This window comes from Pteropus vampyrus, unplaced genomic scaffold, assembly GCF_000151845.1.
Source record: "Pteropus vampyrus isolate Shadow unplaced genomic scaffold, Pvam_2.0 Scaffold185, whole genome shotgun sequence".
NCBI lineage: Eukaryota > Metazoa > Chordata > Mammalia > Chiroptera > Pteropodidae > Pteropus > Pteropus vampyrus.
The window spans coordinates 1382141-1404333 of NW_011888966.1; the positions used below are offsets into that span (position 1 = coordinate 1382141).

The 22193-nt window shown below is 47.9% G+C and overlaps 2 protein-coding genes across 5 annotated transcripts in view; one reads left to right on the forward strand and one right to left on the reverse strand.

Annotated features, from left to right (window-relative positions):
- HMGXB3 (HMG-box containing 3) overlaps window positions 1-13661 on the forward strand; it is a 39883-nt gene extending 26222 nt beyond the window's left edge. For 3 of the 4 annotated variants that reach the window (XM_011371154.2, XM_011371158.2, XM_011371157.2), the window contains 7 exons: window positions 3042-3173; window positions 4027-4211; window positions 7745-7964; window positions 9307-9440; window positions 10204-10320; window positions 11088-11297; window positions 12262-13661. In XM_011371154.2, the coding sequence (XP_011369456.1) occupies window positions 3042-3173; window positions 4027-4211; window positions 7745-7964; window positions 9307-9440; window positions 10204-10320; window positions 11088-11297; window positions 12262-12729 (1466 nt within the window). In that variant the 3' untranslated portion in view covers window positions 12730-13661. The remainder of the gene's footprint in view (window positions 1-3041; window positions 3174-4026; window positions 4212-7744; window positions 7965-9306; window positions 9441-10203; window positions 10321-11087; window positions 11298-12261) is intronic. The other variant, XM_011371156.2, reaches the window with a different exon arrangement.
- A 157-nt stretch (window positions 13662-13818) lies between these two features.
- The window catches only part of CSF1R (colony stimulating factor 1 receptor), a 28647-nt gene continuing 20272 nt past the window's right edge, over window positions 13819-22193 (reverse strand). The window contains exons 11-21 of the mRNA XM_011371162.2: window positions 21310-21436; window positions 21078-21182; window positions 20493-20603; window positions 19704-19854; window positions 17562-17650; window positions 17369-17463; window positions 16258-16380; window positions 16066-16177; window positions 15513-15612; window positions 14850-14958; window positions 13819-14745 (exon numbers count right to left, since the gene is read on the reverse strand). Of these exons, the coding sequence (XP_011369464.1) occupies window positions 14593-14745; window positions 14850-14958; window positions 15513-15612; window positions 16066-16177; window positions 16258-16380; window positions 17369-17463; window positions 17562-17650; window positions 19704-19854; window positions 20493-20603; window positions 21078-21182; window positions 21310-21436 (1275 nt within the window). The 3' untranslated portion in view covers window positions 13819-14592. The remainder of the gene's footprint in view (window positions 14746-14849; window positions 14959-15512; window positions 15613-16065; window positions 16178-16257; window positions 16381-17368; window positions 17464-17561; window positions 17651-19703; window positions 19855-20492; window positions 20604-21077; window positions 21183-21309; window positions 21437-22193) is intronic.

The window sequence follows — 22193 nt, forward strand, 5'->3', positions numbered from 1 at the left end:
TGAAGTTGCTGTATATTCACCTGTTTCCCCTCTACTCATTCAGGAACATCAAAAATTTATTGTATATTAACCATGTGCCAACCATTCTGAGAATTTGAATCAAGTTATATATGTACAATTGAGTGCTGAAGATTAAAGAGTATATGTTACTTATTCTCTTTGTCTTCAGAACATTATGGTCTCTTATTTTGAATCTATATTTTTAATGTCTTATATTGCCAGATTGAGTTTGTACTATTTTATGTTCCTGCTAACAGTTAATGAGAATGCCATTTCCCTGCAGTCTATCTAGGCCAGTAGTATCTTCAGATTATATATAGATATAATTTTTAACTTTAAAATTTACATACAGTAAAATTTACTTTGTTTAGTTTGTACAGTTCTGACTTCTGACAAATGCATTGAGTTATGTAACTGTAACCACAGTTAATATACAGAACAATTCTATTACCCCTAAAACATTTCTCTTGCACTGTTCCTTTGTAATCAAATGTACCCCTCACCCTTAACCTCTAGCAATCTTTTGATAATGCTCTATTTCTATATTTTCTAGAATGCTATGTAAATCCAATTATAGTCTGTAGCATTTTGAGTCTGGCTTCTTTCACTAAACCTAATGCCTTACAAATTCATCCACATTATTTTACGTATCAATAATTTGTTCCTTTTGTTGTTGAGTAGTTTTGCATTGGGTGGACTGCTACAATTTATCTGTTCACTTGCTGAACATGAATGATATTTGGGTTGTTACCAGTTTTTGACAGTTATGACTAGAGCAGTTATAAACATTCATGTGCAGGCTTTTGTGAACAGAAATTTTTATTTCTTTTTGGTAAATACCTAGGAGTCAGGTTATTACTGGGCCATATGCTAAGTATATGTTTAATTTTATAAGAACTTGCCAGACCATTTACCTAAGTATCTATCAGTCATTTTGCATTCCTCCAACAATGGCTGAGAGTTATGGTTTGTTCCAGTTGTCAGCACTCAATATTGTCCGTTTTTCTGTTTTTGTGTTTTAGCCATTCTAATACGTATGTGTAGTGGTATCTCATTGTGGTTTTGATTTGTATTTCCTCAATGACTAATGATGTTGAGCATCTTTTCTTGGCCATCTGTATGTCTTTGGTGAAATATCTGTTCTATCTTTAGCCCTTTGAATTGAGTTGTTTTCTTTCTGTTAAATTTCGAGAGTTCTTTATACATTCTGGATACAAATCCTTCGTCATATAAATGATTTGCAGATATTTTCTTGGAGTATGTGGCTTGTCTTTTCAATCTCTCAACAGAACCTTTAACAGAGCAAAAGTTCTTAATTACGATAACCAATTCATCATTGTTTTCTTTTAGGGATTATGCTTTTGATGTATCCAAGATCTCTTTATCTAGGTGAAGATTATAAATATTTTCCTGTATTTTCTTCTAAAAGTTTTATAATTTTATGGTTTACATTTAGGTCTATGATCCATTCTGAATTAATTTTTGTATAAAGGATGAGGCCCATCCTTTTTTGCCTATGGATGTCCAGTTGTTGTACCACCATTTGTTGGAAAGTAATCCTTTGTTCATTGAACTGCCTTAGTTCCTTTGTTGAATTCAATTCATCATACACGTCTGAGTTGATATTTCCTCATTCTTTTCTTTGGTTTATATTGTTTATTCTTCTGCCAGTACCACGCTATCTTGATTACTATAGCTTTATAGCCAGTCTTATAATTAGGTAGCATGAGTCTTCCAACCTTGTACTTGCCTGAATTGTTTCGGCTATTTTAGTTCCTTCGTGTTTCTACATAAATTTTAGAATCAGCTTGTCAGTGTCTACTGAATCCTGCTAGACTTTTAACTAGGATTATATTGAATCTATAGATCAATTTGGGGAAGTTTGACATGCTTAGAAGTATTGAGTCATTTCACCTGTGAATATAGTCTGTCTCTCTGTTTATTAGGTTTTCTTATTTCTTTCATCAGTGTTTTATAGTTTTCAGCATGTCCTACACATATTTTGTTAGACTTATACCTAAGTGTTTCATTTTGTTTAGTGCTGAATGACATGTTTCAATTTTTAGCTGTTCAATGCTAATATAGAAATACAGTTGGGTTTTATTTATTAACTTTGTGTCCAGTGACCTTGCTAAATTCACTTAATAGCTTTAAGGAACTTTTTGTAGATTAAGCTTTAAAGGTTATCAGTTTGACAGGTAAAAACTGGTATATCATTTCTTAATTTGTTATATTTCTTTGATTACTAGGAAAATTATATGTCCTTTTTGTGGGTTTTTTTTTTCTCCTTCATGAATTTCTTTTTGAATATTTTCATTATTTGGGGTTATTTTGTTGACAGATATTTCCCAGTCTATGACCTTTTTTTTTTTTTCTTGGACAAAGATTTGTTTCATTTTCATTTCTATGTAATCATTGCTTTGATCTCCTTTTTAGCTTCAAGATGCCTTAGGTATTATGCTCAGAAAGGTCTTTCCCAGTCCGTTATCCCCTTCTTTAATGGGAACACATATTCCAAAATATACTTTTGTGCAAATTTGTGCATTATGAGTTGTGCAAATGTAAAATCACTCTCTTTTATTTGTCTTAAACTGACTGCACTTAAATTCCTCTGAGTCATTTATCCCACAATTTGGTGTAGGGGTGATTTTTATAGCCTTTGTCACACCCCCCTACACGTCCCTGGACTAAAGGATTCTCCTGGCCTTTCCCCATGGTGCACCTGTGAGAGGTAGAGGGAAAGTGACTTTGGTCATAAGGACAGAGCTGGATGGTAGGGAGATGTTTCTTTGTGTGTATGTGTCTTCAAAAAATTTTTTACCATATATTTTATTACTTGCCTTTTTCATTTAATAATGTATTATGGGTAACTTCATGTCAGGTTTGCCTTATTCTTTGTAATGATGCATAGCTTGCTATTTTATGAATGTACCATAATTTATTTAACTATTCCCCTATTGGGCATTTAGTTTGTTCCCAGTTTTTTGCAATTGTGGATGATGTTACAGTGAATTTCCCTGTTGCCTCTTCTTAACCTACAGGTCTCTTTAATGTGGGGAACAAGCTACTAGTGAGCCTGGACTTGCTTTTTGCAATCCGAAACCAGATCAAGCTGGGAGAGGACCCCAGAGTGTCCATCAGCAGTGTTCTAAAGTCAGTACAGGAGCAGACAGGTAAAGATCCCTGGGAATTTTCAGTGATGGGCTTTGGTTGAAAGGGCCATCTTGGGGGAAAGTCTGATATTTTGAAAAGTAGACGTTCTTGGCTTCTTCTTGAATTTTACAAATGTCAAACTAATTTTGGAAAGCATGAGACCGTCCATGCATCCAGGGCCCCTCAGCATGCGATTAAACTGATTTTTAGGAGCTCATCCTTTGATCACAGGTAGACTTGGCCTCACTGCATGTTAATCAGACTCATTTTGAATACACAGCTTCTGGAAGTCTGCTACCAATCCCAAGGTTCATGCTGAGATCTGAGGATGGGGATCGCCTCCTTACTATTAGAAATTATTTTTCCCCTATTCTCTCCTTATTTCTGTTTGTTCTTTTCCCATTGCATTCCTACAGACTAGTCCCCAAGCACCTCTCCTGCTACAAGGTCAGACGGAGTGGAGCAAAGCTTCTAGAGTCAGACAGGCCTGTGTTTGAGTCTTGGTTGTGCCACTTAGTGGCAATGTGATTTTGAGCTAAGTTATTCTCTGTGTCTCAGTTTCTCCAGTTACAAAATGAGGATAATAATAGCTCTTAGTTTATAAAGATGGGAGAGTTAAATGAGATAATGTATTTGAAGCACTCGGCACAGCATCTAGTGCCTAGTAGGTACTTAGTACAGGCAGCTATAACTCCAGTGGAATTGCTCGCCGGGTTGCCACTTGGGCACTTGAAGACCAAGATGCTTGACCCTCAGGGTTGTTAGTACTTAGGGGAGAAGCCATCTCGCAGAATTTGTATTCTTGCTGGCTCGTCCCCAGTGGCCTCAGGATTTTCTTCTTTGATCTACTCATAACTCTTGCTCTTCTTCCAGAGAAGACACTGACCTCAGAGGAGCTGAGCCAGGTGCAGGAACTACTGTGCAATGGCTATTGGGCTTTTGAGTGCCTCACTGTTCGAGACTACAATGACATGATCTGTGGCATCTGTGGCGTGGCTCCCAAAGTGGAAATGGCCCAGAGGAGTGAAGAAAATGTGCTGGCACTGAAGAGTGTGGAGGTAAGTGCCTCTCAGATACCATGGGTGACCTTTAGAACTGTCCTCACACTTTGGCAGCCACCTGCCTGCATGATGTCCCCAGGGGCAGATGGCTCCAGTCCTGTCCTGTGCGTGGAGAGTGGCTTTTTCCTGCCACTGCACAGGTTTTCATCTAAAGAAGGTCAGATGGAAATAAAGATATTTGTTATTCATTCAACATATTTATTAAACATAAAATAAGTGCACTTTTTAGACACTTGGGAAATGACAGTTAAAAAAATTCCCAAGTTTCTGTGCTCATGAACCTCACATTCTGGTTCGGGGAGACAGACAGGAAACAAGTATTAGCAATTATGTATAGTATATTAATATTCACATATACGTAATGTATTAACTAAGGGGAACATAGTAACAATGAAGGAGGGTGAGGAGAAGAGAGCAGCGTGGCGGAAAGGGGGATTATAGAGGGCAGTCGGAGATGGCCTCTCTGATAGGGGGCATTTGAATAGAAATTGAAGCCCGTGTAGCTCTCGAGGAGGAACATTTCAGGCAGAGGGAGCAGCAGGAACAGGGTCTAACGTGGGTTTGCTGGGCATTGTTGAGAAAGAGCAAGGAGGCCAGTGTGGCTGGAATGTGTGAACAATGGGGAGAGTGGTAGGATACGTGAGATTTGAGAGGCTACGGGAGGCTAGACTTTACATGGGGTTGCCTGGGCCATTTTAAGGACATAAACCGAGTGAAATGGAGAGTCTCTGAAGGGTTTTAAGGACCTGATCTGACTTAGGTTCTTAACTAGAAAATGTTCACACAAAGGTAACACCAAACTCAGATGGCTTAATACATTAATTCTAACAAATATGCAAGAAATATATGATTCCGATCATAGAAGAAAGAAAGCAAAGGCAGGTATATTTATCCAACTCATTGTATAAGGCCATATAACCTTAAAAACCAAACCAGACATTTAATATGAGAGAAAAAATTGGGGCTGATTGTACTTATGAATATAGATGTCAAAATCTTTAATAAGATAATAGTATCTCAACTGTAACAGTGAGTAATTTATCATGACAGAGTTTATCCCAGGAAAGCAAGATTGCTTCAACATTAGAAAATACACTTATGCAGTTCACTACTTAACAGATTAACGGAGAAAACCCATGTGATTATTTCATTAGATGTGAAAAAATTTTTAATATTATTCAATACCTATTTATGATAAAACTCTTAGCAAACTGGGAATAATAGGGAATCTTCCTTAACCTGACAGAAGAGTTCAAAAAACTCCATAGGTTGATTAACTCCCACAGTCATGCCGAGAGGTCTGGTCTGCATGCCTAGGCGTGAAGTGCCCATGTGTGAGCTCTCCATCTCTGAACTCTATACCACTGTGACCAAAGAGGACTGAACAGAAAGTGAGTCTTTAGGCACTGGACCCGCGGCTCACCCTTTCACCGCCAAGGGAAATGCGGTACTTCTGGAGAAAAGCTTTGGTGTATTTTGACATGGCCCCTAAGCATATTAGGGATTTAATGCATATTCTCTTTTTCTTCTCAAAAAAAAAAAAGTACACATATTGATTTAATATTTCTATTTGAATAATAGTGGTATGTAACAAGACATACAAAAACAAGCATAATGCTTCCTGGAGCTTTCTAAGTATTCCTTATAGATAAAATGAACTATAAAAAATTTTTGCTTTTGTATGTTATCTCACCAAGAGACTTCTAGAATCATTTGTATCTGCTTGCTTAATGGTAATATTAATAGTAATGCAGCTATGATTTATTGAGTGTTTTTTTGTACATGCCCATTCTTACTCTGTGCTCATTTCCCACGCCGGCCCTGTGAGATTTGTGTAAATGAAGGGACTAGAGTCCAGGGGACCTTGTCCAAGCTCACCCAGCCAGAAAGGGTAGAGCTGGGATTTGACCTTGATCTGGCTGTCTCACTCCAGAGTCTGAGCTTGTAAGTACTGCCATGCTCACCTCTTGGGTCTCTGAGCTCTGGTTTTTCTAGACACATCTGGCTACAGAGACTTTTTGGTTGCCAGAAAAGACAGAAGCCCACCTCCCTACAAAGCTCACATGTCTTAGTCCTACCTGGCACCTGCCTTGTCCTGATCAAGGATCTTTCCTCATGGAGTTGTATCCCCTCCATTCTCAGTATGCATGTCTTGAACCTTCTATGGTACTAGGTATTTCTTTCTAGAGACCAGGACTTACTTTATTTTCTCCCTTTTGTGTGTGCAGAGTGGTACAGTGTGTGTGGGGAGGAGGAGGTGGGAGGTATTCTGAAGTCTGAAATAAAACAGGAAGTTACTGAAAGAAACTTAAATATACAGTTTTCCATGAGGAGACTGATTGCCCTCCCATCAGGGACTGTATAGCAGAGGACCCTCTGGACTAATGACAACAGCCTTATCAGTTTGTGCACACAGCATACTTTGTTGGCATTTCCTGTCCCCTGTTCTTTGTGGAGAGGGTGGGCTCAGTATCTTGTGAAATTGTGGTGTGAGGCTTGTGGCATTTGCTCAAAACATGCACTTGTGCCTTGTGAGGTGGGAAAGGAAGGGGAGTAAGATGGGGGAGATGTCTTGTGTAGAGCACTGGTCCTCAGATTTTGTGGGCATAAGAATTAAATCAAGCAGCGATTCTCAAACGTTTTAGCATTATAGGGCTTGCTTGGCCCAACCACAGGGTTTCTGATTCAGTAGGTCTGAATTGGGATTGAGAATTTGCATTTCTTACACGTTCCCAGGTGATGCTCATGCTGTTGATGCAAGGACCACACTTTGAGAATTGCTCACATAGGACATCTTTTTAAAATGCAAACTTTATTAGTTCATATAGATTGAGATGTGGCCCAGGTATCAGCATTGCTAAGTAACATGAATGACTCTGCTTTAGGTAGTAGGATCGGGGTAAACAATGGTATATAAGAAGAGAAATCAGTAACACACGTGCTAGATGCCTATAATAGATAAGTAAATGCTGCATAAGGTAGAGGAGATAGCCGTGTGCTGGCAAGGTCTGGGAGGCCCCCTGGAGGAAGTCAGGGATCAACAGGGCCTTGGAAGTCGGTGGAATGTCACTAAATTTTAGTCTGATGGTTCTGCCAGCGGGAATAGGGATTAAGGGCGTGGGCTTTGGAACTAGACCTTTGTTCACATTCTTGTTCTGTCCCTTAATGCAGTAGTGTCACCTCAGATATTTCCAGATGTGTATGGTAGTAATTAAACAGTGTCTATCATATAGCAGATACTCAAATGGCAGCTCTCCTTTCCTTGCGAGGCAGGGAAAATGACATGAATAGTTATAGAAGCAGAAGAGACTTAACGACTGTTCCGGTCTTGGGGAGTGCTATGGTATAGGAGAAAGAAACATGGCCAGAAGGCAGTTAGGAACTGAGATGGCCGATCTCGGGGCATCCCAGCAGTGCATGGCTTCCAGACCTCCCGCCCCAGCCTTGGTGGCCCGGTGTATCAGTAGGCTATTGTGTTGCTAATATTCTGTGGCTCCTACAGTTTGACCTTTTTTATCCTGACCTTTTAGTTCACCTGGCCTGAGTTCTTGGGCTCTAGTGAGGTAAACGTGGAGGACTTTTGGGCCACGATGGAGACAGAGGTGATTGAGCAGGTGGCCTTCCCTGCCAGCATCCCTATCACCAAGTTTGATGCCTCTGTCATTGCCCCCTTCTTCCCACCACTCATGAGAGGAGCTGTGGTCGTCAACACAGAGAAAGACAAAAACCTGGATGTGCAGCCAGTACCTGGTAAGGCCACCTGGTGGCTGACTGGGGTCAGGGAAGGGCCCAGTCAAGACTCTGGAACATTGTCCATGGCAAGACAGTACAAATGGCAGAGACGGGGCCAGGCCCACCTGAAGCGCTCCTTCTGGAAATGATAGGACAATCTGTGACAATCCCCTAGAGATTAAAGTCATGGTGCAGAGTTTTGAAGAGCTGCCAGCAATATTGTATAGGACTGACCCATACAGCCTGCTGTCAGCCTTTGGGGGTATACTACACCGAACAGTGGAAATCATTCGAGAATGCTTACGATAAGGCTCCAGCCCCAAAGATTTTCACTGATAAGCATAGGGGGAGGCCGGGAAGTCTGCCTTCTAGTCTTTCAGATGGTTTTGCAGATGCTCTGTGGATATAAGAAGCCCTGGACTATATGTTGAGAGCATAGGTTTCTGACAACATAGATATGAGTCCCAGCTATATTCCACATGTGACCTCTACCAAGTCCCTTCATTGCCCTGACCCTCATTTACAAAGGGGGCATGATACTGCTGCCCACCTCCTGGGTTGTTGCGAAGATTAAGTGATCTAATATATAATATAGTCAGAGTGAGAGGCTTTTTTTTTTTTTTTTAACTGCAACTCACAGTAAGAAATAGGTTCTGCATCATGACCCAACATGATAACTCTCTTAAATATGTACATGTGTGTATGTCGATAACTAAAACAAAACTTTCATAAAACAGTGCTTTTCCTTACCAAGTGCAATATACTTTATTTTCTATTTTATTTCATTATTTAAATTTTGGATATGATCCGATAAATTTATTTTTATAAGTATTTAATATGCTGTGATCCACTTGTTCTCAGACAGTTCGTCCTAACGTTAGGTACTGAGATCCCACCTCCTGTTTCCTGCTTCAAGGCCCAGGAATTATTTTTTTAAGGCCCCCACATATTTCTGTCAGTTAGGTTCAGGAACATAATATCTAAAGAACATTTTTTAAATGGGAGCTGCAGCTTCTCTTGTTTCTGCAGTTGTGGTAAGCATCTGAGATCTTGGTTCTGAGAAACCTTATAAGCTGACCCATTTGGGTTTTTTTGCAAGGGTGCTCTCCTGGATATCTCCCCTAGATGTTCAAAGGCAGAAAGCCACTTCTGAGAGACTGCAAATCTCTGTAGAAGTCATAAGACCTGCCTTGAGTTCACCTCCTGCTGCCTAGGGCACTGCTCAGGGCAGAGCCTGCTTCTACTCCTTGCTGTATTGTAGGCCTAGTCCCCTTGTTCTCATCCTCATGCATGAGGGACTGTTTGTGACCTGTGTTGGCTGGTGGCAGTGCCCTCTCATCAGCACTGTCATCTCTTACAGGCAATGGCAGTGCCTTGGTGAGGCTGCTCCAGGAGGGCACCTGCAAACTCGAGGAGGTGGGCTCCTACAGTGAGGAGGAGCTGCAGCACCTGCTGGGGCAGTGTGGCATCCCCTTTGGGGCAGAAGACTCCAAGGTGAGTGTTGGGGCAGCAGTGGGACAGGGCTGTTGGGAGTAAGCTGGTGGTCCATTTTTCTGGGCAGGGATGGTCATCTGTGTTGGATAGAGGGCACCGGCAGTCAGGGAGGCCTGGGAGATGGCAGCCAGGTCATGACGTACATGTGAGACCTTTCCCTCCAGTCAGTTCCCCTCTTGAAGGTAGTGGGTTCAGACCCCGGCTGGGGATCCTGGCTCTCCTACCTACTGTGCATGACCTTGGATAAGCACCTTGTATTTCTGAGCCTCGTTTTCCTCATTTGCAAAGTGGAAATAACCAAAATACCTACCTCACAAGGTTGTCAGGAAGGCACTTGGTGCAATGTCCAATTGTCACCTGTCCAGGCTCTTAGAAAATGGGTGCTGTTACAATTCATTGTGTGTGTCTTTGCATCTGTGTTTTAGCCATACGTTTATTTTCCTTCATACTGATGTACCGTTGAAAATTTTAAGCTGCTTTGTTCAGACCAAGTATTAGCTTCTCTTTGAAGCTTTCCCTGCCTTGGAAAAAGTAGGAAGAACCCAGGCCTCAGAGTGGCCTGGACAGAGTGACAGCTTGATCAGTCTGTGTTCTGGTCCTTTCAGAGCCTCAGGGTCCCCATCTGTACCTAGGGTACATTGGGCTAGTGAGGTTCCAAGGCCCACTCTGGCCTTCACAGTTTCTTTTGCTTTATGTATTACAGTGAGCGCTTGGTGCCGCGCACCGTTACTGCTGTGTTTTTAATCTTATTCTTCTGCTCCAGGACCAGCTCTGCTTCTCCCTGTTGGCCCTCTATGAATCTGTACAGAACGGAGCCAGAGTTAGACAGCCCCCGCCTCATCTCACTGGGGGTAAAATCTACAAGGTGTGCCCCCATCAGGTAAGAGGATAGCAAAGAAGAGCATGGGGCTGAGTCTGAGGGCAATGCTGGATGTCTCCACCCTGGCAGATGAGAACCTGCCCAGAAGATTGCATTCATGTGACTGGGCCATCTCATGACAACACAGGGACAGATGTTAGAGCTATAGATCTCAGGACTGTGATGTGGGGGCCGTATTACTTGGCAAAAGCCAGGCCTGGTGGGTATAAAGGTAGAAAGAAGAAGCAGAGGCAGAATTTTCCAGTGTCCGCCTAGCAATAGAGCGGCACCTAGGGACCCTTCCAGTGGAGGTGTTTACTAGCCTGCATCAGGCTAGTAAGGAACTGCTCAGAATACAGATGCTTAGACCCCACCCACAGAATCTGATGCCTTAGCTTTGGGGTGGAGCCCCGGAACTTCCATTTTTAAGCAGTTCTTAGCCGCCAGTGCTGTGCAGCTGGGATTGGAACTACTGGGCTAGATGGTGGTACTGGGTAGGGTGAAGTGGAAGAGGGTGGTGGTTAGAGCAGATGCCCTGTGGGCATCAGTTGAGGACTAGCCTCAGTTGAGGACTAGATGCTCCCAACTCTTCTTTCAGGAGGGCAAGGATGAACTGATGATTTTAGGCACAGAAGTAGGAGGGAAGCAAAATGTCATGGACTCTGCAGGATGGCTGTGGCTTCAGTCATAAAATCTGGTTGTTCATCTACCTGGAAAAAGCCAGTGAGGACTCGACTCTGTCTGCAGATCAGCTTCTTACCCTGTGTGTCCTCCATCTCTACCCCCAGGTGGTCTGTGGCTCCAAGTATCTTGTGCGGGGCGAGAGTGCCCGCGACCATGTGGATCTGCTTGCCTCTTCCCGCCACTGGCCGCCCATCTACGTGGTAGACATGGCCACACCAGTGGCCCTGTGTGCTGACCTTTGCTATCCAGAGCTGACCAACCAGATGTGGGGGCGGAACCAGGGCTGTTTCTCTAGCCCCACAGAGCCGCCTGTGGTGAGTTTTCTTTTGAGGACTGGGAATAAATCCTGCAAGCCAAGCATGTCCACCCCCAGGTTCTTCAGGAAGGCCTTCTGGGAACTGTCTCCAGCATCTTTTTTCTCTGTTAGCATTTTGTCGTGTTGCTCTGGAACCAGAATTTACTCCACAAATTTTTACTGATCAACCCCTGTGTGTGTGAGGCCACTGCGTGTTACTTAGTGTGCCCAGGACACACAGGTACCTTGAGGGTTAAATGAGTTGCCTTCCAGTAAGTCTAGAAAATTGACACCTTTGAGAGTCATCATGTACACTAACATAGTAAGGGCCCAACCAGCCCTGTCTTGGATTTAACTATGAATGTATTGCCTGGCATGTCTTTTATGATCCAGAGGCACAGTGCCTTAGAAAACACTGACCCTATCCAGCCCTCTCCTTTTATTAAAAGGAAGAAGTAAGGCCCCCGAGATGGACTTATCCAGTGTCCCCCAGCAGGCTAGTGGTAGAGCCCTTGTCTCTCTGTCTTGGTACATGGTGGCAGGCAATAGTTTTTACCAGAGGCATGTGCCCTCCAAGGCCATCTGTGCCCTTTGCAGGAAGAAACATGAGGATTGGTAATGAGAGGGATGGGACATCACTGTCATCGCTCACCTTTTTCTTATTCCCTGGGGCTCACTGGTTCTGAGCTTTTCTGGGTGCTGCAGGAGGCTTCTGAGCCTAGGTGGGAGTCAGTCCCTTCCCGCCCCCCTGCAGCCCCAGCCCGACTTGACCAGGCGTGTTAATAAATAGTGGTGGCCCAGATAATACAGCATCCACTCTGGTTGCCGTCCCTGTTATCATATGAGGAAACTGAAGCACGGAGTGGGAGGAGACAGGACTTGCTCCAGGAGACATGACAGGTGGTGGTGTGAGGATTTAAACGGCTCATGACCTCACAGCCTTCACTCTCACCACCTCATCGGATGGCTTCTCTCTCTTCCAGAGTGTGTCCTGTCCAGAACTCTTAGACCAGCATTATACTGTAGACATGATGGAGACTGAGCATTCCGTCCAGCACCCTGTCACCAAGACTGCCACACGGCGCATCGTCCATGCAGGCACACAGCCCGGTCCTGCTGACCCCAGTGCTGGGCACCGCTCCTTGACCCTGTGCCCTGAGTTGGCACCCTACACAACGATCCTGGCCTCCATCAGGGACAGCAAACTGAACTGTGTCCGCCAACGGCCCATTGCCTTTGACAATGCCACCCACTATTACCTCTACAACCGCCTCATGGACTTCCTCACCAGCCGCGAGATTGTCAACCGGCAGATTCACGACATTGTGCAGAGCTGCCAGCCTGGCGAGGTGGTCATCCGTGACACCCTTTACCGCCTTGGGGTTGCTCAGATCAAAACAGAGACAGAGGAGGAGGGTGAGGAAGAGGAGGTGGCCACAGCGGCGGAATAAACCAGGCTCTTATACAGGGACTATACCATCTCAAGCCATAGTGAGGCCCTTGCCCAAGGCAAATCTATTCAGGGGACCAGCAGGAGCGTTCACCAGTGTCGAAAGCCTCTGATGCTGGGTCTGACCAAAGAGCTCCCATTTCCTGAGCATGGTGGGGCCCGGGGTCCTTGGTTCTCAACCTTCCAGAGGTTGGGAGAAACACTAGTACACTCCTTACCAACCCCGAGAGCACTTGGGACACACAGTATGTCCAATAGAGGGGTAGGGAGGCTGAAGGAAGGCTACTAGCTGGTGGCTCCCCTGGGGCCTGCTGCAGGTCAGGGCGGAGGTCTCAGGGCGGACTAAGGCAGAGGCCGGCACTCTGCGGGCAGGCTGCTGAGGTAGCCATTCCCGTGCCTGCAGCCACAGGAGCTCCTTAGCCTGTTGCCTTTGCGTCAGGACCTTGGGGGCCTCATGAGTTCTAGGGGCCCCTTTGGGCTCTTGATTCTCCCAAAGGAAGAATGCACTTCCCTCCTCCTCTTCCTGCACCCAAGGCTGGGGATAGCTGCGGGGGGAGAAGCAGTCAGCCACAGCTCTTCCAGGACTGTCTTTTCTGCCCGAGCTTTGAGGAAGAGGATCCCCCCTCTTCCCTTCCCTGGCCACTGCTGCTGCACCCTACATCCTCTCTGGGTCTTGGACCCTCGCCACAGAGGAGATGTGGCCCACAGCATGACATAATCTGGCAGCAGTAGGAAAAACTCCCTTCTGTGAAGGGGAAGCAGACTGGGCTGTAGGAAGCAGCGGGACTGGCTCAAGTGCCCAGGGATTGCTTAGGGCACAGGAATTGGCCGTGTATTATTTAATTTATTGAGAGGAGTGGAGTAGGTGGCTTTTTTTCCCTCCCTCTTCCCCCAGCAAGAATAAAGTTTATTAAATTATCTGGTTTTGGTGAAGCAAGAATCAGTTCCATGCTCATTATGTGGGGTACAGTGTGGTTGAGCTCTGGAGGTGCTGAACTGGTCACTTGATGTGAGGAGGGATGGCAGGAGGCGCCAGGGAATCCAAAGGCCTTCATGAGACAAAGAACCAGAGGTGCTGTGTTAAGGCTGTTAGTTTAATGCTGACAGAGACATCCCGCAGCATGACTGTTAGTTATGATGAGTCAACTTGGGGAAGTGCGTGCTGCTTGCTTGGTGTGGCCAGCCACACGCATCCCTGCCTTCCAGCTCAGGATGACAGGGGACTGGGCAGAACACCCTGAACTTTTAGCTGCCATCTGGCTCATTATAGCAGTACCAGATCCAGGGCTGGGTGGGGCTGTGGAGAGGAGGACAGAGACTAGGAGTTACAGCTAGATTCTTACAGAGGAGCCACCCTGCTCCAAGAGGTCTGAGCCAAGCAGTCTCCGAGCAGCTGTCCCCTGTCACTGTCCCATTCCACTGTCACTTTGCAGAGAGGGTCCCTCCACTCTGCTGAGGAGCATTGTTTTCTCAATGTTAAAGCAGCTCCTGGGAACTTTATAGGTACAAAACCAGTCCATTTCCATTGGGACAGGAAGGGGTAGGTGTGGGGGTCCTGACAGTGGGAGCAAGGTGAAGAGGGTGAGCTGGGGATTCTCCCAGTCGGCATAGCAAACGTGGCCACAGTGTTGAGAACAGTAGGCGGGGAGGGGCTCAGCCCCAGCCCCTGACTGGCAGTGATGGCCCAGGTCTTGGAAGTGGGGTCCTCTCCAACCTCTCAGGGGTCCCACATTCCTGAGTTTCAGAGCTGGGCCAGGCTGTTCAGTGACATGACCAAGGGCGGAGTCTGTGTTCTCCCCATGGCACCCCATCCACAGAGGAGTTGAAGCTTGGAGGAGGGGAGAAGCCGTGCTTCTCTGTCCCTTCAACAGAACTGGTAGTTGTTAGGCTGCAGCAGGGGCTGGGCGGCGTCCCCCTGAACACAGCAGGTCAGCTGCTCACTAGAGCTCTCCTCCTCTGGCTCACTGCTGCTGCCGCCGCCGCTGCTGCTGCTGCTGCTTGGTAGGTTGGTATAGCCCTGCAGGAGGGAGAGGCCAGGGGATGGTCAATCCTGAGTGATCCGGCCCAGCCTGGCCTGCCGTAGCCACCCGCCCACCAGGAGCCTGGCCTGGCCTCACTCACCGGTTCTCTGCTGTCCTCTTGGGCCTGCTCCTGAAGGAGAGAGCAGATCTGCTGGAAGGTGGGTCTGTGAGTGGGCTCCAGGGCCCAGCAGGCCTGCATGATGCCGTATCTGAGACAAGACAGAGGCTGCCTGTGGGTCTGGGAGTCATGACACATGCACATCCCCTACAGAGTCCTGCCCAGCAGAGATCCCGAAACCTAATCAAAGTGAGCTTAGCACAAGACATGAGCTAAGCCCTTGGCATGTATTATTTAATCTTCCCAGTAACCCTTGGAGAAAGGTCTTTCGACAACTGAGGGAAGAAGTTGAGATTCTACGGTGAGGCAGCTAAGAGGCTGTACAGTCACTGGCCAACACCGTAGATCACCTGGACAGAAGAAATGAGAGGGCCCTTCTTTGCGGTCATAACAGAGTCCGAGTCAAAAATCTATCATTTAAGTTAGGACCAGCCCAGTTAAGAGCCCTCTGAGAACATCTCCCATGCTGCCTGAGAAACCAGTGGTAACCCTGAACTTGATAAAAGAGGCTTGTTATTTAGTCCACTGTGAGGGAGAGGAAGCGTGGCCCTGGAACATTGTGGGCAGGGAGACTAGGGTCACATGCCTTTCCATCCCCTTCAACCAAAGGCAGGGTGTCCCTCCTCCCCAAGGTCCTTCACTTACATGTTCTTTGGAGCAAATGCAGGCTGAGCCATTTGGTACCCATCCTTCACCAGTTTATAGAACTTGCTGTTCACCAGGATGCCAGGGTAGGGGTTCAGCCCTGCAAAGGTCAAGATCATACCATGCTCAGTGCTCCCCACCCCACCCCCACACATCTTGGAGAGGCTGGGGTTCCACAGTAAACAGGTTGTTGGAGGAGTGCATTGAAGGGCTTAGCCCGATGATTCTTACAAAGGTGCCCAGAGCTCCAGAAGTGGGAGCTGCATCTTCAAGGATGTGCACATTTCAGGTGAGGAGAAGCAGCATTGTAGGAAGCAGCAATTGCACAAGCAGGCAGATGGGGGAACAGCCCAGAGGGAGTGCCTGTCAGGGTGGAGGGTCTGCCCAGCCTACGCAGGAGCTGCAACACGGTTTTAAGACTCTTTGCCATTGCTTCTTTCCCACCAGCCCTTTCTCTATCCTGAGCACCAAGCATCCTCGAGGCATAAGACATCATAGGTAACCAAACACGAGTTAGTCTCCGGGCTGAGCCTGCACCGGGCCAGCCACTCACCGAGTGAGAAGATCTCCCAGAGGAGGATGCCGTAGGACCAGACGTCACTCTGAACCGTGTAGACGCAGTCGAAGATGCTCTCTGGAGCCATCCACTTCACGGGCAGGCGGGCCTGACACAGCAGACCCCAGTCATCTTGGGCCCTAGCTCACCACCCCCTGCCCAGCCTGACCCACCCCTTCCAGAACTCACATTGCCCTTGACGATGTAGTTGGAGTCATTCATGATGTCCCTAGCCAGCCCAAAGTCCCCAATCTTGGCCACACGCCCACTGGTCAGCAGAACATTTCGGGCTGCCACGTCTCGGTGTATGCACTGAGGGGAAGCGCTGCGGGGTTAGTCCCAGCCCCTCCCCTACCTGAGCCCAAGATGCAGGAGGAGCAGCGAGAGCCACAGAAGGCCTCAAGGTCCTCATGGAGCATGTGGGCATCAGTTTTGGGCCTGACCATGAGTTCCTGTCCCTATCTTCTACCAGGGCCCAGCGTCTGAGAAAACTTAATATGGCCAGATCATTCAATGTTTAGGAACTACCATCATTCTAGCCTTCTGGCCCCGAGCAGCAGGAGTTGACTTAGAGCTAGGAGGTCTGCTCAGGCCCAGAAGCAGTGAGCAGTCTCTGGCCCTCACATGCCCATAATAACAGCAGCTGCCACCTTCAGGGCCCTACTGTGCCGGCCCTTCCCTACGCATCTGCACACTGTAACCCTGCTTTGCCCTCAACCCTGTGAGTGCCATTTCTATCGATACAGAAACCAAGGCTCAGAGAATTTCAATTATTGCTCAAAGTCACACAGTAAGTGGCAGCCAACAATCAAACTCAACTTCCAAGTCATGGTCTAGAGGGCACAGTCACAGGTCCCACTCCGGGGGCGCTTCTTCCTGGGCTGAGGGTATTGCACATGTCATCTCATAGCCTCACAACAACTCGGGGGGAGAGGGGGTTCTATTATCCACACGAGACCGTGTGCTTCTCGAGGGGATACAACAGTTATCTTGTTCACACTGTTGACTGAAAATGAAGGAATAATGCCTGTTCTTGGAAATGGGGCCCTGCTGCATGCTGGGGAGATGGGTGCTGCTCAGACTGGGGCTCACGCCCTCCGGGCACAGCTTTCTCCCACCTGCTCCCAAAGCCCTTTGAGGCTGCAGCCCAGAGGCCGTGTGGCTGCTGCCCACTTGCTTGGTGGCAGTTTGGCTCCTTCCTTGTCCCTTCACACTCTCCCCTTTCTTCCCCCTCATCTTCACTCCTCAGGCTTCATGGGGGTTCAGGGCCTCCTCCCACCTTCCTGGGTTCCCAACTCACGTTCTTGGAAGCAAGGAAGGCCATGCCCTGGGCCACCTGGCTTGAGAAGTGGAGAAGGTCCTGCAGCTCCAGCGGCCACCCATCCTTGTCCAGGTCTGGCATAGAGAGAGATGTCAGGGGAACCCACCGGACCCCTGCCCCTCCCTGCCCAGCCCCCAGAGGCCCCTTCCCTCTCCTCCTGCAGCCTCCTCACCTTGCTCAGAAAAGGAGTCATTTGAAGAAGTGGAGACGGGCCTCATCTCCACATAAGTGTCCACACCCTGGCTGGAGAAGCCACTGTCCCTACGTAGAAGAGAGGGCCAGGGGCCCGTCACCACACTATCCATCTCAGGACTTGGCCTCCAGCCACTCAGCAGGGAAGGGAAAGGACCTTGGGGTCAACTGAACATCCCTTTCTGACAAGGAACCCCCCTGCCCTATTCTGTCTGAGTGATCGTTGATTTCTGCTTGGATGTCCAGCGAGGGGAGCTGAACACCTGTTCTCTTTGGGCAGCTCTGCCTGTTAGAGAGTTCTTTACTATTCCTAGTACCAGTCTGCCCCTGGGATTTTCCTCTTCCTCCTGGGCCTTGCTCTGCCCTGAAGGGCCACAGAGAAATGAGCTCCTCCCTCTTTCCCAGAACCACCCTGCATGGATCTGAGCATATTCTAGGGCCCCTTCTTTGAGCTCTCTCTGTCTAGGCAGTGGCTTTCACTCCTGGCTTCACAGTAAGAACATCTGTGGAGGTTTTAACACTCCCCATACCCAGAAAACTACAGAAACTCTGGGGGCAAAACTCAGTCATTCCCACTTTTAAATCTCTCCCTGCGATTTCACTGTGCAGCCTGAGTTGAGACAGCTGGTCTAGAGCAGTGTTTCTTAAACTGTAATTCATATGCACAGAATTACCTGGGGAATCTTCTTTAAATGCAGATTCTGACTCAGCAGGTATGGACAGGCCTGAGATTGAGCATTTCTAACAGCTCTCTGGGGATGCCTATGAGCCCTGCTTAGAATGGCAGGTAAGTATGAGAAGCACTGCTCTAGACTGACTAGCCGCTACGGCTTCTAATATCCCAACCAGATGAATTCTGGACCACTCATCCTCCTGTCCCCTCTGTGTTAGAGATGTGTACCTTGACAATGCCTATACACCAGCGCTTCCAGAAAGAGAACCTAGTGTTTCATTTGTGGACTGTTCATGGCAAATATCCCCTCCCTTGATCTAGAAACTATACTTCTATTAATGTAGCCTGGGTTCCTGTTGGCAGGATTGGTTCACATGCCATTTGCCCTTTAACTTGCCTCACTCTGTGAATCCTTTCTCCACCTGCAGCTTTGAAGATGGAAGCTAATACTTTGGTTCTCATATTGATTTGATCTGGCCTGAGGTTCTAGCCTGCAGAGGCCCCGTGTAAGCCACCCTCTCAGAGGAGTTTCAGAGAATCAAAAGAGGAAGTAGATTCCCACTCATATTCAAGGACACTGATGAAGTGAAATGGCCTCCTTCCCCTTTTGCCTCCTCAGGCTTGGCAGCTGACAGTGGCCAGTATCGGGGCCCAATATACACCCTTCTCATTCTGACCTTTCCCTGGCCCCCCACAGCCTGGTTCTGAGGCCCCTCAAGCCCCAAGACTGAGACTCCAGGAGAGCAGTGTGGCTCAGGTGAGCACCTGAACAGGAGTTAAGAGCAGAATCTAGCCCAGGCCCCACCTCTGCCCCTGACTCATGTGTGACACAAAACTGGCCACTTCCTCCCTCTGGTTCCCCATGTGGCTCTGTCCATCTGCCTCTGGGTGGCTTTCAGGACTCACAGCATTACAGAATGACGGGACAGGAAAGACCCAGAGAGAGTCAACCTCTGGACCAGTGACCTGGCTACAGTCATGCTGCTTTGCCCCTTTTACCCAACAACCCACAGACTCTGTTCCCCGCTTCTTGGTGGTGATGTGGGGACTCAATGTTGGCTACTCCTAAGCAGCACATGCTATAGGAGAAATAGGGTGATTACCCCCAAGATCTGCCCATCTCTGGCTAGGACCCCAAACGGTCTTGGTTGATTTTTTACATACACGTTAAAGTAAGCATTTCACTAATGCCTGTCTCTGCCAGACTATAAGCTGCCCATCTTTGCCTCAGTATTTCTAGGATGTAGTAGGTGCCCAAATGTTTGTTGGACGATGAGAATGAGTAGTAGAAAACCTGAGTTGCCCACCTAATCTGGAATGGCTACTACCCATGGTGCAGATGCGAATGTGAAGGCCGCTAGCCACCCAAACCTGAGTTGACTTTGGGGACAGATCTGAGCCCCCACCTCCCAGTCGTGGCCTCCTTCCTGTCCTTGGCCAAGGTACTACCTCCGGACATATTTCTTTTCCAGGTGGATGTTCTTGTAGCCAGGGTCCTGGCCAGGACTCAGGCTGGGTCCCAGCGTGGCCTCAGCCTTCCTTCGCAGAAAGTTGAGCAGGTCACCATAGCAACAGTACTCAGTGATGACCAGGACAGGGCCTAGAGAAGCCAAAAGAATGGGGTGATGCACCCCTTAAGTCACTCTCTATGTGAACAGGAACATGGGATGGGGGAAAATGAGGCAGCCTGGACTGGGACCCAGAAGCCCTATCAGTCTAAAGCAGAGGAATCTCAAAAAAAAAAAAAAAAATACCTCTAGCCAAAGAATTCCTTCCTTGGAGAAAATCTATGACAGTTCCATAAAGGTCAAAGCTTCTACAGAAGAGGATGAAGCACACTTGGAGCCCCAATAGGCCCTGGGGCATTTCTGGGACCCCATGGTTAGTGTCCAAGTATCTTTGGGTGGGGGCTTCTTAAATGGTAGATTTGGGGGCTTTACTCCAAACCCACAGAATCAGACTGGCTGGAGCAGGGCCCAGGGTTTGCCCTCTTAGCTCCCTCTCCAGAGGCCCGCTTTTGTCTGAGAGCCACTGCCCAGGGCTCCCAGAACCATCTGCCATCCACAGGCAACTTGACCTGTTCAGGCATCTGGCCCAGGAATTTAAGAGAGCTGAGACAGAGATCCTTCCTTTCCTTGGAGGAGATGGAAGAGGAAGACGGAGTTAGGTGGCCCTGGGGCCCTCAGATACCTGAGAAGCCCAAGGCCATGGGCCCCCGTGCCCGCCAGGGCCCCTCACCTCCATGAGTGCAGGCTCCCAGAAGGTTGACTATATTCTCATGCTGGCCCAGGTGACTCATGATCTTCAGTTCTGACATGAGGGCCTCCTTCTCATCGGTGTGAGCCGTGGCTGGGAGATGGGGTCATAGGTTCCACATACGGGGAGAGGACAGGACATGGAGAGCCACACAGAAAGGACACACCCAGGTAAGCAGGCCAGGGGTATCCAGACCCCCAAAGCCATAAGTGGCCAAAAGAGGGCGAAGGAGAAATGCGGACACACAGAGGGGAGTTAAAGAGAGGGGAGAGATGGCCAGTCACTGAGCAGGTCTCGGGTGGCAGAAAGCCAACCTGTAGCCAGGCCATGGCCCAGGGTGGCCTCTGTGCACCCCAGCTTCTTTGGGACTCAGTCAGAAGCCCCTCCACACCCAGGAGTTAGAGGGAGCCTGGATCTCACAAAGAAATCCAGGAGTCCTCACCGCCAATCCCAGGCTCTGTCCCCCAGGCCCTGGCAGGTTGAAAATGTGGGTAATGCCTCTTATGGTGGCAAGGGAGGCCCTCCCCCAGCATGCACCGCCTCCCACCCTCTCTTTCCCTCACTCACACTTCAGCATCTTCACAGCCACCTTCAGGACCGCATCTTCCTTGCCCAGACCAAAGGCTGTGGCCTCTACTACCTTCCCAAAGGCACCAGCTCCAAGGGTCTTACCTGCCACACATACAGACTTCTTAGGTCCCTGGGCACCAATGGGCCCTCTCTCTAGGGGCCCACAGGTGCCCCGAAGCCCATGCTGCCTTGTGATTCGAGGGCCTGGTGGGCTGAGATCTCATCTCACCAAATTGCAGGTTGTTTCGGGGGAACTCCCACTTCTCATTGTAGGGCAGCTGAGTGGGATCAATGAAAGTGTAGTTGTTGCCCTCATAGCTCTCAATGATCTTCCAGCGCACCTGGTACTTGGGCTTCTGCAGAGGGACAGGGAGGAAGCACGGGTCAGCTGGGCCTGGCTGGTGGGTCTTGGATCTCAATCCCGACTCCCAAGGGCAGAGGGAGTGGGCAGTCGCAAGTCTCTCGGCAAGAGGAGGCGGAGCGTGGCCTGAGACCTGGTGAGAGGGGCCGAGTCTCCTATGCCCATGGCACTGAGAGCTCAATCCCTTCCTGGCTCGGCCTCGCCGTGCAACCTTCCTTTCCACAAGCCTCAGTCTCCCTACCTGTGTATTGACAGACTTGGACAGGATCACCTCTGAGGGCCTTGGTAGAACTGATAATTTGGTCATTCATCGGCCAGGAGGGAGGGTGGAACTTGAGATCTGTCCATCCATCCATCTATCCTCCCATCCAAATATTGTTTTTATTTTTAATTATGGTAAGCTACACATAACATAAGTTATCATCTCAACCATTGTGAGTATACAGTTCAGTAGTGTTAAGTACATTTACATTCTTGTGCACCTGATGTCCAGAACACTTTTCATCTTGCAAAACTGAAACGCCACACTCATAAACAACTCCCCATTGCCTCCTCCCCGCAGCCCCTGGCCACCACCATTCCACTTAGCTCATGAATCTGACTATTCTAAGTGCCTCATATAAGAGGAATCATGCAGTATTTGTCCTTTTGTGATTGGCTTATTTCACTTAGCACAATGTCTTTAAAATTCATCCATGTCATTGGATGGGACAGGATTTTTTTCCTTTTTAAGTCTAAATAATATTCCCTTC